The sequence below is a fragment of the Clinocottus analis genome, unplaced genomic scaffold (genome assembly GCF_023055335.1).
Source record: "Clinocottus analis isolate CAN_PGR_092001 unplaced genomic scaffold, fCliAna1.0.p SCAF_7, whole genome shotgun sequence".
In the NCBI taxonomy this organism is placed as follows: Eukaryota; Metazoa; Chordata; class Actinopteri; order Perciformes; family Cottidae; genus Clinocottus; species Clinocottus analis.
The window spans coordinates 15714917-15730726 of record NW_027176229.1 but is presented as its reverse complement, the minus strand read 5'-3'; the positions used below and the strand labels follow the sequence as shown (position 1 = coordinate 15730726).

The following is a 15810-nucleotide window of genomic DNA, read 5'->3' as shown; positions in this document are numbered from 1 at the left end:
TTGAAAGTATTTATTTGCAAGTTTTACAGTAGAGACGGATAAGTGGGTTTTCACCATCTTTATACACTGAACACTACCGGACATTCATCAGACATGCGAGAGTTTTGAAAGTTTAACCTTCAGAAGTTGTTTACTGAGTATTTCCCCTTTTACTATAAGACATTAAGGGGATCACAGCTATTCAAGCAGAGAAGCAGTTCTGTTACTGATCATAGTATTTGGTCTCTGAAGAGTCATTTCTCTTCACTGCAATTTGAGTAAGCAAGTGATTGGAAACTTAATTTAAGCCCTTATACAAATGTAGTCTATTATTAAATCAATTAAATGTGCATTTTGATTGTTTGCATTTGTTTTCTTTAGTGATTAACATTTATCTAAACAAAAAGCAATCTTGCGTTCCTTGACTATTACTCATTGAAGGGAAAATGTGGGTGCTCTGCATCTCTCCACACTCTCTTGCCGTCCCTCTGTAAATGGAACAGAAAAGACAAGGAGTGAGTTGTGTTCACATTGTAGCTATACAAGGATTTGTTCACAACAAACACAGGTCTAGACCTAGAATCCTATTGTGCAGCTTTTCTAAGTAAGAGAATACACTGATTAACAGACTCAACCTAAAAATTGTCTGTAAGCCATGTGCCGTCATTTGAGTCTACAGCAGATGAGCTTTGGGTTAATTTTGGACTGAGATGGTTGTGGTACGTACATAAACGAGTCATCGTTCAGCCTCGGACGTCCTGTTGAAAATCTTGTGAGGTCTCATAAGATCAGTGACTCACCTCGACAGTTGGAACTATGAAGCGCTTGTTGCGGTTGAAGGTTTCGATGAGCTTCATATCAGCTTCTGAGAGAGTAAAGTCAAACACCTGCAAGTTCTGCTGGATCCTGGAGGGCGTCACACTTTTAGGGATGGACACAACTCCCCTCTGAACGTTCCACCTAACCGGACACCAAAGATTTAAGCCAGAAAGGTCAGGATGTGAGCTGGTTGTACATCTGAGTTTATAAGTCACTTTGAAGTTGCGGCTTTGAGTCTGACCTGAGAATGAGCTGGGCAGGTGTTTTCTGATATCTCTTTGCGACAGCAGCCAGTCCCGGATCCTGTAGCACACTTGGTTCATCAGGGGAGGCCCACGGCCGGTCCCCGCTGCCCAGAGGACTGTAGGCTGTTACACAAACTGCTACTGACCTGTGGCAGAGGTGTCTGCCTTTAATAACACAACAGGGCAATCTTTGATGGAATTTGCCTCAAAGAAAATGAAATTCGATAACTGCAGTCACACTGACCGACAGTGAGACAGGAGATCTGCTTGAGACAAATAAGGATGGCATTCCACCTGTGGCACAATGAGACGGTTCACGGGTTTTTAAGATTATTTCTTATTTACACATTCTCTATTGTCAAAACTGTATCAAATGTTTTTTTGGTGGCCTTTGAGAAAGACACATTGTACCTGGTTCACCACAGGTTTGTGTCTGGCCATGTTGATGATGTCATCAGTCTGCCTGGCGTTGAAGTTGGACAGTCCTATAGCTTTGACTAGACCTTTGTCCACTAGGCCCTCCATGGCTGCCCAAGTATCTCTGTAGTGGGTGTCAGAGTAACAAATACTACCATCTTCTCGTCGAGGCATTAGCTCCTTTCCGCGCCTAAGACATCCACATACACAAAGACTCATCAATGTCATTTCACCTTGATCCACGTAACGCTAACCATGTGGAACCAAAATCCATTGACTGTATGCTCACTGAAATGCCATGGGCCAGTGGATGAGGTACAGGTCCAAATAGTTTAGACCCAGGTGAGCCAGACTGGTCCTGCACGCTTCCTCAACATCCTCCGGGTCATGTTTGGTGTTCCACAGTTTGGATGTTATGAACACCTCCTCCCGTGCCAAAGACTAAAGGAAAGAGGATAATCGGTATACAAGACATTTTTGTTTTAATAGCTGATAGTTAATGCTAGTTTTAGATAAGAGACTGAGCATTGCAGGTGGATATTTCAGCAACACTTGCTCGGATATTAACATTCAGTCAATTGTACCAGAAACAGAATATCTGCAACGATGTCGACTTGATTGGTTCTTTTCATTGATTATAACTGTGTGACATGGTTGATAGCACCTGAGCAGGCATGTGGATCTTGAGTTGAGATTTTTTTTTGTCAATTACTATTTCTAAGGTCAAGAATGAATTTGTGATTCAAGCTGAACACAAGTTTTTCACCTTCCCTGGGCCGACCCTGGTAGCCAGAGCTTCTCCCACCTCCTGTTCATTGCTGTATGCTGCAGCACAGTCAATGTGTCTGTACCCACAGTCCAAAGCTGCCAACACTGCCTGCTTTACCTGAGAGTACATGGACACAAACACACACACACACACACACACACACACACACACACACACACACACACACACACACACACACACACACAATATCCAAACACAATTTTTCTTCCAAAATTTCCAGAAAAACAAAAGCTTGTGTAAGGGTTTTCTGGTCCTACCTGTCCCGGAGCGCTCTTCCATGTGCCGAGTCCAACCATAGGCATTCTCTGCCCCGTTGAGAGAGTCACAAAGGCGCTCATGTTTCAATCCGAAGGACCTGACGGAGGAATTGGTGAGAGCTGTTCACATGTAGGCTCCTATGAAACTGGCCCTGTCATTGTGACGAACTGTGTTAATGATTATCACTCACATCGGAGTTTATTAACTCTTGCACTACAGCATGGGTTGTGTGTGCACTCTGCCCGTCACATTCAGCCTACAAAGCAGCAACACATACCAGTCGGTGACCTGATTTTTGTCTTTTGTTTTGTCACTTTCTGCTTTTCAGTGGAAATATAAACTCTGTGTGAACCCAGCCGTATTGCCAGAAATAGCTGATGCAGGTATATGGCATTAGTCACAGCGTGGTGTCACTGCAGAACAAATCAGAGCCTTTCCATGCTTCACTAATTGTCTGCTACATCCTTACCATGTGACACACACACACACACACACACACGATCACATGATCAGAGTCTCTTAATACATATGCCCTGCTCTGACTGCATGCTGAGCCAGTAACAATACAGAGCTCTTGTTATTGCTCTAACGTGGTATAAAAAATTCAAGTGAATTAAAGTCTCTTTATTCTTCTGTTTAGACTTGAATTCTTATTGGGATCGCTGTGGTAGATGGAGCAGTGATCCGTTGTCGGTAGCTGCCCATCTGGACTTTAACAGGCTACGGTGAAAGTCTGCCTTCTTTTGTTGATCTATAACTCAAACTTATGGAACATGTCCAAACTACGTCAACGAAAGAGCACAAAGTCCAACATATGTTACCAATGTTTGATTTGGCACGTATTTCCTTTATTGGTTTTTAAGACCTCATATCAGATCAGTGAGTTTGTTAGCAAAATATAAGCATTCTACAGAAAAATGGCAAATCAATAAATAAATATAATAATAAATATGACAATTAAAGAGTTAATACAGTTGCATCCATGTGTTACTGTTGTAGCCAAAAAAAAGTCCAACAAAAAATAGTGCTTTCTAAGCGTATAACATTTCTCATGTAAAATGTTAAATCTGAAATCTATCTAATGCTGTATATTATTTCAAAATATTCATTAAGGATGAAAATCTGAGGTGCACGACAAACCAAAGCCATAGTTAGCTGATTCTACTTGAAAGAGAAACTCAAATAACACACTGTTACGTTCACACATTTGGTTTATTTGTTGCCATTTCGAAAAGATCATAAATATTGTCAAATGCACATAAGCAGTGACAGTCTCTCAGCAGCAGCACTTTCTGCTTGCAGCCACAACCCAGCGTCCCAGCAGGCTCCACGAGGCAGGACGCTCACACACTCAGACAAGTCATTCAAGTCGCTCCCGTCATCTCATAGTTTAGTCAGGACCTTTTATGACATCAAAGTGCAGTTATTAACAAGTTTCATTCAAACATTCCCCCCCCCACACGTGATATATATAACCCACTAGTGCTGCCTGCATAAACCATACTCACACATACGTCTTATCATAGCTATAAACTCGGAAGAGCTGAAGAGCCCCCTGCAATTGAGAATATCTGCTGCAATATTACAAAACGAGTTTCCTAAAGGAGTTTTCTACTTGAAAAAACAGATGTTGAATGTACACATGTTGAGAAGCATTTATCAAGTCGCAAACTGAAACCATGAAACCGAAAAGTAGACACCAAGGTGGTCTATTTTTAGCACTGCTCACAATAGCACCGAGACATGGCCTTCAAGAGAGAGCAGAATACACATAACAAAAATGGGTTTCCCAGAGAAAGCTCCACTGTTCACTTTGGACTTTAATTTAATGCTTTAATTCCTCTGGGAAATCCAACCTGTACTCGTATGGCACTTTACATGGATGCACTAGCAAAATACAGCAGTTTTGTATCAAATCTCTCCCTAAAAATGTCTTTGCTCACATACAGTTTAATAAGGTCATTGACTTTGACTTCCTGTTATTCCAAGATCACCTGCTCCAAATGTCTAACACAGCATAGGGCATCGTCTGTTGTGCACTTAACATGGCTGGTTGTGTTATTGCAGTGTGACCTGTGTGCGTGTGTGTTCACATATGTGGTATGACACCAGACTAAGGCACCTAAATGTCCCACAGATAGCGAGCCAGGCTATTCAGATCAGAAGGAAAAGCACCCATGTCATTTGCAGAAGCTTACACTGCTGTTGTTATGTGATTGTCATTCCTAGATTTTAAAATGCAGCTGAGATACGCTAATATACGCGTGACTCTAAGTGCGCTGTGGCGTTAAACGCATCAGAATATAATTAATTTAATCTAAATGGCCTACACACGTCAAGCAGGATACTTTATCAGACTGAAAACATGAGAACAACAAGTCTGGGGGCATCATAATAGGACCGGGGTTTGCACTGAACACACTGAAGCTGCTGGTACACTCGAGGTAAAAATCAATAAACTCATTTGAAACTTTCTGTAAAAGAAAATCCTCGAAAAATGCTTCTTTTTAAAAAAAATATTTCACACTTCATCCTAAAAAGATGAGGATCAAAGCGCTGGACAGCATATAAAATCACTGATAAATCCGTAAAAAACAGAGTTAAGAAAAGACTGATAAAAGCCATGATTGTGCTGAGCCCATCCCCAGCACCGCTCTCCTGCTCAAATGTGTGTGTGTGTGTGTGTGTGTGTGTGTGTCTGTGCTTGAGCCAAAACAAACACAAATAGTCACATCCTGATACTGTCATTCGTCTGGGCATTCTTCCTTTATCCTCCCACTATGAAGTTCCCACAAACAACAGCGTCTGTTCAGCGCTGCATGCATAAACTCAAGACATGGGGACTGGAAGTTGGGAAAGGGAACTACAATGAAGGTCAAGGGTTGGGTTTTTGGGTTTGGGCCATTTAGTCTGGAGTGTTTTGTGGTGAGGGGTTGGTGAGTCCTCCTATGACTGGGGGAGGTGTTGTCTGATAATCTCTCTGGATTGAGGGGGAATCCTGTCGGGAAAACGAACAGAAAACTCCACAATGAGGTCGCCGCGCTGTGACGGGTTCTTTGGGAAAGGCAGGCCTTCCCCTCTGAATCGCTTCACCGTCCCTGGCTTGATGATGTCATGACAGGGCAGCGAAATGATGCGGTTTTCCAGCGTTGGAATGCTAACTGTACAGCCACACAACGCCTGCAGAAGGAGGAGATTGAGAGGGTTATTAACATCCTGAGGTGACAAAGCTATGAATATCTCGATGACTTCATGGAAACATGAAGTCATCGAGATATTCACGTTTTTGCATCACTTTGGGGTCTACATAACAGCATTTGGAACAGAAAACGTGTATTAGCAGTGGAATCGTTTTCTTTGTGTCTTTATGTGTGCGTGTGTGTGTGTGTGTTAGAGAGTAAGACAGTGTTGGACACATTGCACACAGGACTAATTTTAGCAACGGTCTAATGGGCGGGGCTAATGAAGTGAGGGAGGAATCGGCTGAGCTCGTAAGTTTGAGGGCTTGTCAAATGGTCTGGCAGGACAAGTAAAGAGAGAGAGAGAGAGAGAGAGAGAGAGAGAGAGAGAGAGAGAGAGAGAGAGAGGAAGAAAGACAGAAAGAGAGAGAGAGAGAGAGAGAGAGAGAGAGAGAGAGAGAGAGAGAGAGAGAGAGAAAGAGAGAGAGGAAGAAAGACAGAAAGAGAGAGAGAGAGAGAGAGAGAGAGAGAGAGAGAGAGAGAGAGAGAGAGAGAGAGAGAAAGAGAGAGAGAGAACACACACACACACACACACACACACACACACACACAGACACACACCCTTAACATGGACTGATGATGTCCAATCAGAGCATAGAGAGCGCTGAACTAAACATGAGACATGAGTTCATCACGACTCTACAGGCTTTCCATCGAGCATCACTCTCCAGATTTGCACTGAATAGAATAACTATTTAAATCCACAACTCTGTGAATGAACATCAGGTGAATAAAATACTTTTCTTATATAATGCATTTCGAAGAGCAAACAGAACAATTTATGACAGAAAATAAGGATAGTAAATAAATACTATGAAGGTGTGAAGAAAGGAAAACAGAGCGCCATTGTGGATGATTTAACAATTCAACAACAACTTGGGGACTAAAATTAGCCAGAAGAAAAGGAAGACATAAAAAGACCACGCGGTTGTGACATAACTTGTTTCTGGCTGATGTTGACCATCAGAGTTTAGCATGTCAACATGCTAACACTTGCCAGTTAGCAGTGATTATTTTTTTTAATTGATTAGTGTAAATTATTCTGTAATTGAATTGATCAGTCCATGGGTTGAAGTAAGCAGCTCTGAGTCCATGTCCTCTTCCACGGTACAGCTGAGGCGAATGAAAACGTCTTTCGTTTGACGTGTTTTTGGAGCCAGCCCCCGTGACTTGATGGTGATTTGGCTTGCATTGGCCCAACCTCTCACCCGGTCCATGTTCAGACTCCAAAAGAATTATTTTTTTTCAAACAGGGACGGCCTAAGTTCAGTCTGCTTCAGAGGACAAACAAGGACAGCTCTCCAGCCATGACATCAGCCCCCTTTTCTATGCGACATACATTCGAAGGTGGTTCAACTTGTGACTGAACAGCTTCATTCACTAACATGAGTCTTACACACAGAGACAGGTTGCCATGACGCTTGGCACACACTGCCAGCTGATCTGAAGGCCCACTGATTGCATAAGCCTCAGCTCAGACAACATAGCTCAAGAGACAAAAACACACACACACACACACATACACACACACACACACACACACACACACACACACACACACACACACACACACACAGTGGTTTTGCTATATTTGTGAGAAAGATCTGTCGATTCATTTCCAAGGGCATATTCTAACCATCTTGGTTGCATCTTTAACTCCACAGTTTTGATCAGCTTTTCTTTCGCTGAAAGGACAAGTTAGACGTGTCCGTTATAATCCAGTGTGTCCTCACAAGGCTGTGGGGCTGCCAGTTCAGCCGACCTGAATACTGGTTGTTATTGCTGTATTTCATTTAACTGACAGGAGTGAACGACATGATTGCTAAAAAAAAGTAATCACATGCTACTTTACAGTGTTTCAATATCTGCTAAATGCTGCTGAAATCTGCTAAAATGTTGGATAAATAGTATCCTTGCATTTTGAATTCATTTTAGGAGGTAGTGCTGGAAAGAAACCAATTTGCTGTGAGAGCCCAACCGTACAGTTAGCACCTATTAGTGTTTTGCTGCTGAGCTAAGTGCAGTGAGCTCGAAAAGCAACTGCCTCAGACAATACCAGCACACTGCAGACGCATCATCAAATGAATGCCAAAAAGAGCCAGAATAAAGATCCAGATATAGTTTGGTTTCAGAGAAATCAATGTGTCAAATTCCCGCTACGCTCTCTAACTGCTTCTGACTGCTGTCACAGTGAAGACATTGCAGGGATGGAAGTGGCCTCTAGCAGAGTCTCCCAGGAGTTTAAAGTTTGGTCAAATGAGTTTGGCGGCACGAAATGAAACTGCTCATCCAGGCATGCTCCAGACAGCGTCCAAAACGGAGCAACCAAATATCAATGGAATCAGACAGCAGTCGAAATAAGACAAAACTTCTACATTTGCTTCCTCTTCTCCTCTTCAGAATGAGCGTGTTGGCTAGGTGTATTAACATTTGCAACAATATTTGTGGAAGGTTGTCTGTATTTTACTGCAGCATTTAGTATCACATCTTCAGGGAAGCACAGCAAAGAGGAGCAGGGGAATAGGAGTTCTTATTTGCTTTGGATACTGAATCATCTGACCCACTTCCCTTATATTCCCCAGATACCACCCCCACACCATCTCCCTCCCAATTTTAGCTGCACCAGACTTAAGTCTCTTATCTGGCTGCCCTAGGACCAGAGGCCTGAGCTGGGGGAGTTCTGCAGTCCAAACTTAATGATTGTGCAGGTTCGATCAAGTGACATCTCCTGCTTAATGCGACTAAATAAACTCCAATGTGCTCTTGTTAACTCGGATGTTTTCGTAGATGCTTTGTGTGCAGGCACCCTTGTTTACCAGTGAATTACTTCTGTAGAGTCTGTGCTGCTTTTAGAAATGTTCAAAATTGGTTTGAGCGGAGAACAAAAAACTCCCCTGACATCTTCAGCTCTTTGGGAACACCTGCCATTATGCAAAACATGAGGAGCACAGCAGGACAGTGAGTGGCAGCGCTATTATAACATTAAACCTTGTGTAATTCACAGACAGTTCAGAGCTGTGCTGGACCCGATGCCCTCGTAGGAGCGGCTAATTAAATGTCCTGCCAGTCACAGTAATAGCAGCCTGGATAGTCACCACAGTTACACTACCATCCCTCTTTAACAGAGTGTGTTTGCAAATAAGATAGAAGATGCAAGAGTGTGTGTGCGTGCGTGCATGCTCATTCCTGTGTGCAGCTTTATGTGTGCCTGCCTGCATGTGTGTTTATGGAGATGTATTCGTACAGCAGTGCAGAACAAGTGAGGACGATGGCTCTATGCCGGTCACACGAGGACACCAAATTCCCGCTGCTTCTCTCACACTGCAGCGACAGAGATTCTGCAGTTCACTGATCCTGCACTCCAGCAACACACATACATACAGACTCACTCTTCACTATGTTTTATATATGACCACCCACACGGGACATTATCCTTTCATATAAGTTACAGTCATACCTCTCCACCTCATGAGTGACAGGAATGATACAAAGAAAAGGAGTGGAAAAAGGTGTTCTATTTTTGAATACCCATTAAAGCCTTTTCAGCTCCATGAATACATTTAATTTCTGCCAAGTTTTTCCCACTGGGAATCAAACTCCTAACCTCACCTGCTAATCTACATGCAGAACTGTGACAAAGAGAGAGAGGACGGAAGATAGAAAGAAAAGCGGATGGCAAGAGAGTAGTGAGATTGGTTAGATAAAAAGGGACAGACGCACCTCTTTTAGACTGATCTTGCAGTTAAAAATGATATTGGAACCGTCTCTCTTGAAGTGGACGTGCCCTTTGTCTTTAAGCACAAAGGCTATGTCGGCAGGAATGTTCTCAGGGGTCTCGTCCCCCTCCTTTGGGAAGGTGATTTTGGTCCCCTCCTTCCATCCCTTCTTGATGATAATGTTAAGGATCTTGTCCTCTGTCCTCATGCTGCGACCATCTGGGTTCAGCCTGCGGCGGGTGATCTTCATGCGCTTGGTGCAGCCATGGAATATCTCTTCCAAAGAGACCTTCAGCTCATGGACCACCGGAGGGTCCTGGTGCTTTCGCCCAGTCCCCAGGCGCTCTGACGGCACCCCCCTCCTCCGGCGACCCTCCCCCGGGAAGCTGTTGTTAACTCCCCCTGGAAAGCCGAACTGTCTCCCGATATGAGCGAAGGGGTCGTCCTCGTCCACGTCCATGTCCTGCTCTGCATCATGGTCGTTGTGGAAGGAGAAACCGTTTGAGCGACTGTGGCTGCGGTTGGAGCCAAAAAACATGTCGAAAGGGTTAGAGCCTCCAAAGAAGGAGGCAAAAGTGGCGTGGGGGTCTCCATGGAAGGTGTAGTGGTACGTTGAGCTGCCAGGAGCGCCTGAAGAGCTGCTGCCTCCTGTCCTCAAACCTGAGAGAGAAAAGAGAGAGAGAAGAACATGAGTCTTCAGATGCCCATGCACACTCTAATATACCCACTATGCTGAAAAACCCACAATATGAAGTCAGATACCAGACACAGGACAATGTTCAGAAAAGACAGCGTGTGGGTAGCAGCAGGGAGAAGAGCACAGCCCACATGGGTGGGAAAAATCCCACAGCATCACTGATCTTCCAACAGTGCGGGAAGTGTGGAGGAACTCATAAAATACCAGGTCACTCCATCTAACACACTCACACAAATACACCTTTTCCAACAGAGACACATGCACAAAACTCCTACAAATGCAAACTGCAGCAGCCGCATCTATTCATATCTCAACCACGTAATGATCTTAAGCCATCTGTCTGTCAGCACACACACACCCACACCCATACATACACACCAGCAGCTGAGGTAGACTATATGGTATTAGAGCCAGTAGTATTGTAGACAACCACACACACATTTTTGCAGTTAAACACAAACAAGACAACATGGAAGAGACACAATATTATTACTTCAGTGACTGAAGCTCTCTACTACGATATTAGATGCTGGAGAGCTATTTTAATAACAACTTAATACATCATAATGCCTCTTTGACAAGACATGCACTCTCTGACCGCTTTCACTCAAGACAGATGCAGACGGACAGATAGAATCAAACCCATGACCCCTCCCTCCTCACCTTCCTCTCCCAGCTGATCATAGACAACCCTCTTCTTGGGGTCACTGAGTACCTCATAGGCCTCTGCAATCTCCTTGAACTTCTCCTCAGCGTTGGCATCCTTGTTCTTGTCAGGGTGGAAGCGCAGCGCCATGCGCCGGTACGCCTTTTTGATCTCCTCCTCGTTGGAGCCCTTGGGGATGCCCAGGGTCTTGTAGTAGTCCTTCCCCATAGCTGCACACACGCATACACTTTCAGGATTGGGACCCCCCCCTCCGCCCCCCACTCTTCAGCTCAGGAGGTGGTCCGTCACTGGTGGGATACAAGGTTATACTGTTAGTCTGTTGGTCGGTCCAGCATCCACCTGGGAAGAGTGTTAAAGACTGTATGTCCTGGCAGAGGTCCTGAGTGCACTCAAGAGCTCCCCTTCAGGGCTTCACTATGACATCTATTTGGTGAGAGTTGGAAATGGGAACACCGATGCTGGTTATACTATCTGTTGCTATGGGGATGTGGTCACTGTACCGGTGTAATAAAGTGCAGAGGGATCCCCATGAACTGATTTATCAAGGGGCTTCTCCCTCAGCGCAGCCTTGCAGGTAGCATGCAGATAATACTTGGGATTAATTGATTCACGTGCACTTACTTTGAAATGTGATTTTGTGTAATAAATACATTTGATCATATGACACACAACCTGTCAGACAGCAGAAACCCTCTTCAGTGAGACACTGCGGTGCCAGGACACAATGTCAAGAGAGTGAAAGTCCACGAACAGCCCCAGTACATCTGCCACATTTCATTATCTGCTTGTATTAGCCTATATTCTCTTTTCGACAAAGACCTATAGCCGTCCTCTATGACAGTTTATAAACCCATGTTAAAACCCGACAAGTTGTTTAGTCACCACCAACATACTCTCGTTTACACCAAATATTGGTATGAAACCGACCGATAAACCACGAGGTATTCCCATATTAGCCCATAAAATGAAAAGGAAATGTTAGTGGAGGAACCACGTTCAAAGACGTTTCACGAGATCGGGACAACGCGAAAGCAGGACGCAGATAATGAGACAAAGGGAGATTAAAATCAAATAAAGAAAATAAAGAAACCCCTACCAGAATGCTCAATATCTGAAGAATATCGCAAACATGGTCCGGCTTCTCTCGCGCTTTCCTTCAGTCTGGGTCTCTGCTGCCGCCCCGGCTCTGCTGGGTCCTTATAAATTGACGTCAGGAGGATCACAGGCTCTGAAATAACCGGTGACCAAACACTGAGGCGCATCTGACGTCTCACTGGAAAACCTCGGACAACTGCCCGTCCAGCCTGCCATAAACCTACATCCATCAACCAAATGAAGCAGGACTGAACTCACCGCGAACGGGAGAGAAAACAAAAGGAGGGGAAAGGTCATGTAAAATTGGTCAACTCCCCCATCCGAGGACATGATTTCTCCCTGCGGTGTAAAATCTGCTCCGATTGAGGCAGATTTCTTTTATACATGAATAAAACGAGAGATGAGTTTCCTTACCGAGCCCGCTGCTTTTTGTCTGATCGATACTGCTCCTGTCTGAGTTTCCGTTTGCAGCCCTCGCTTTGTTCAAGGTCTGCTCACAAACACACTCAGCACCCTCACCGAGTTACATGTAAAGTTGACATATATTAGAAGAATCGGAAACACAGCAGTGGCATCGCTTTGATACTCTCCTCTTGCCAGATGCATCGGTCTGAGCAGGCATGTCCGAGGCTGAGCAGGTAACAGAGTCATATTTGGAGAGAGAGAGAGAAAGAGAGAGAAAGAGAGAGGGAGCCCTATAGCTGACAGAAAAATAATCACCTGGCAAAAAATAAAGATGTGTGTGTGTGTGTGTGCGATCGTGTAGTCGTGCCTGCGTTGAGTTGGTATAAACACTGAGTCATGTGATGACTCCTTATACACACACGCATTTAGATCCTCTAAAGACCTAAGATGTCACAGCCTGCTTTCTACATAACTAAACTCTAAAATGAGCCTCAATGTTAACCTTTTTCTGAACTCTCCACAGCGCTCCCAAAATACCCAATGTCTTGACCTTAGTGCTGTACCACCTCACCTCGGTCCAACTGGATTTATAACAGTGACCCCTAAGAGCAAACCTGGGGACCCTGTGAGGCCTTGTGGTACTGACTTTGAAATGTCTCTCAACCTTGAACGTAACCTCAAAATGAACTCTCTGCAGTGTGTTTATTACACTACACACTGAACTAGAAGAAGGAAAGTCTTGAACCTTCAAACATGTATATCCTCTTTTTTTACCTGAAGACTCTAATCATGTAAACTAATATTTCCCGGCTTATTCCCAAACAAATATTAAATTGAAAAATGGGAAAACATGTGAGACAGGAGCGAGTGGGCCTCGTTCTGAGACCCTGGTTGGTGATCCCACCGTGATGCTACACCTCAAGCTAACCATACTTTGAACAGTAACCTTCTTCCCACAATCTAGATACAAACCAACAGGAACTTCTTCCCAAATATCCTTTCAGTTTGTGTTGTTCCTTCATTGTAGGGAGAAACCGTGTTTCCTGTAGGTCAAGTGTTTCTCCCTGGCTTCTCTGTTCAGAGCAGATCAACAAGCAGCCTACCAGCTTTCTAAAAAAAAAAAAAAAAAATCACACTCATTACAGCACCGGAGGTCTGAGTCATTATTGAAGACTTTTACCGTTAAGTAGGTACTGTCAGTGGGACGAAGTGCTGCTGCTTCGCCGGGTCAACACGAGAGAGAGAGAGAGAGAGAGAGAGAGAGAGAGAGAGAGAGAGAGAGAGAGAGAGAGAAAGTGTGAGAAATAAAGACTAATTTAAATTTTAGTCATCACACCGCACTGGGCCAGGGAGAGAGGGGGAGATAGAGAGAGAGAGAGAGAGAGAGAGAGAGAGAGAGAGAGAGAGAGAGAGAGAGAGAGAGAGATATTCCTGTGTGTCCAGCTGAGTGTGTGTTTTGGCAGTGGATAAGGACTTCAGGCCAGTGCAGCTGTCCCAGAAGAGCAACTGCTCAGCAGTGGGGTGTTATTCATGCCTGTTCGGCCTGTGATGGACACCGGGACACACACACACACACACACACACACACACACACACACACACAGGTTACACAATCGGCGTACTCGTTTCTGTCCGAGGGTCTTGCAATACGTGTCAGATTTCTGAGGATGTAATCACACCTCTGCGACCGGCACACAGTGTTTATTTTATGCCTGCAGCCTAATTGCCAATGATGACTGAGGGGAGCTGAGCCACCACACGCTGCTCTGATTGCTGAGAGTACTCAAACAGTCTAGGAACAACTATTCCTGACCCGGTGCAGGGTTTCCATGGCGACGCAGGAATCTGCCAGACAGTGATGTGTCTGCCACGAATACTCTGTCTCAGCAACGGGTCCTCTGAGCATGCGTATATGTAGGTGTAGGTGTGTGTGTGTGTGTGTGTGTGTGTGTGTGTGTGTGTGTGTGAGAGAGAGAGAGACCATTGGGTGGGGCTAATGCTTGAGAGCGAGCTGTCACACAAGTATCGTCTGCCCCAGTGTCCTCCATCACCTGAGCTGAGAGACGGGGGAGCAGAAGGTCCATGAGGCGGCGATAGGAGACAGATGAGGGACAGAATACACGGGGCGGCGTTTTAGAGTGTGGAGAGGAGGCAGCGATAAGCGTCTGTAAGCATCTCCCACCTCCTCTCTCGCAGCCTCAGAACACCCCGTCCTTTCCACCTCCTCTCTCACTTCTACCCTTCCTGTAACCATAGAGACCACCGTTTGCCTGAAGAGAGGTTTTCCTCCCAGACAGATTTGGTGGTGTTAAATGAGGATACTGGATGTATTCGTGCACACAAAAGCACACCGCTCAATTTACAGCCCCCCCTCCTGAACAATCCTCATTCAACCGGCGACATGTTCTGTACCGTCGCACTGACAGAACAACAGGATGCGGATGGCAATTAAATTACTAAGACACAGTACGTGCTGGTCATGACAGGCTTCTTAGAGAAGCAGGCTTACATTTCTGTCTGACCATCTGCATTGTAAGACAGTTTTGTTGTGGAGGTTACACAATGTGTTTTTCTGTCCGGACCTTCTTGTTTCTTTACAGCTCAATTCATAAAGCAGTTACGTGTCCCTCCATGTGACCTGTCCAGGGAGCATGGATCAGTCTTCTTACTCTGAGGCTCCATGTACTCCATCTGGTCCCCGATCACTGAGTTACTAAGTACCTAACAGCTGTGAGACATTCAGTTCCCTTTATTGAACTTAGCTTTGTCTCCTTTGTGCAGCCAAGCCCTGTAGCGTCCTCCCCCAGCAGCCCCGCAGACCCATTCCTGATCACTGACTCATAAAAAATAAATGCTTTTGACATTAACAGTCACTACATAACACAGGCAATAAGGCTTCAGGCTGCAGCAGCGCAGCAGGATTATTATTGAGAGGGCACAGAGCAATAGAAGTGTGAACGGACGGTTAAAATTAAAATGTGAAAAGTGTTGGACGTACAGCGCTGTATGGCGGTCTGATACATCTGAATTACAATCGGCCGTTGTCCTCACATGACCTACACATTTGTTTATATAAGGCGCAGGAGCCAAATATGGTGTTGGAAATATCCAGACCTGTCTCCGTTTAAACATTGGGTATAATTGTTCTAATATCCTACAAATGGTGCTTTAGATTGTTGGTGGGAGCAAAATAAAAATGAGTTCTTTCTACAAAGAAGAACATGTCTTTAAATGTTGTAACGGTAAAGGTATCTTAGGTTTAGGACCAGATCACTACTGGGAGAGACAACTCAGTAGATTACAGTACAAGACAGGGCTCCTTTAACATAAGGTCAGTTATATAAACTCTGACGGGCAACGCGTCCTCACCATCTATATCGTCTCATACGAGCGCCAACAACACTGCAGGTCTCTTAGTAATACTAACAGCATCAGTATTACAGTCCACACACTACTTTATAAGGAAGCCAAGTGGGGGACTTT

General features: G+C 44.7%; 2 protein-coding genes across 4 annotated transcripts; both read right to left on the bottom strand.

Annotated features, from left to right (window-relative positions):
• Nucleotides 1-301: 301 nt before the first annotated feature.
• On the bottom strand, nucleotides 302-2588 carry akr1a1a (aldo-keto reductase family 1, member A1a (aldehyde reductase)). The gene is made up of 8 exons (XM_068604915.1): nucleotides 2508-2588; nucleotides 2227-2346; nucleotides 1750-1901; nucleotides 1455-1650; nucleotides 1288-1337; nucleotides 1040-1189; nucleotides 780-939; nucleotides 302-467 (listed from the first exon to the last, which is right to left on the bottom strand). Exons 1-8 carry the CDS (start codon nucleotides 2586-2588, stop codon nucleotides 408-410), a joined length of 969 nt encoding a protein of 322 aa, XP_068461016.1. The 3' UTR covers nucleotides 302-407.
• A 771-nt stretch (nucleotides 2589-3359) lies between these two features.
• dnajb5 (DnaJ heat shock protein family (Hsp40) member B5) lies at nucleotides 3360-12514 on the bottom strand. 3 transcript variants are annotated; one of them, XM_068604911.1, is made up of 5 exons: nucleotides 12337-12514; nucleotides 11924-12170; nucleotides 10824-11114; nucleotides 9468-10123; nucleotides 3360-5688 (listed from the first exon to the last, which is right to left on the bottom strand). In XM_068604911.1, the coding sequence occupies exons 3-5, from the start codon at nucleotides 11032-11034 to the stop codon at nucleotides 5455-5457; spliced, it is 1101 nt and encodes a 366-aa protein (XP_068461012.1). In that variant the 5' UTR covers nucleotides 11035-11114; nucleotides 11924-12170; nucleotides 12337-12514; the 3' UTR covers nucleotides 3360-5454. The 3 variants fall into 3 exon arrangements, with proteins under 3 accessions (XP_068461012.1, XP_068461013.1, XP_068461014.1); XM_068604912.1 differs by having other exon boundaries at nucleotides 11924-12055; XM_068604913.1 differs by lacking the exon at nucleotides 11924-12170.
• Between the last annotated feature and the right edge of the window lie 3296 nt (nucleotides 12515-15810).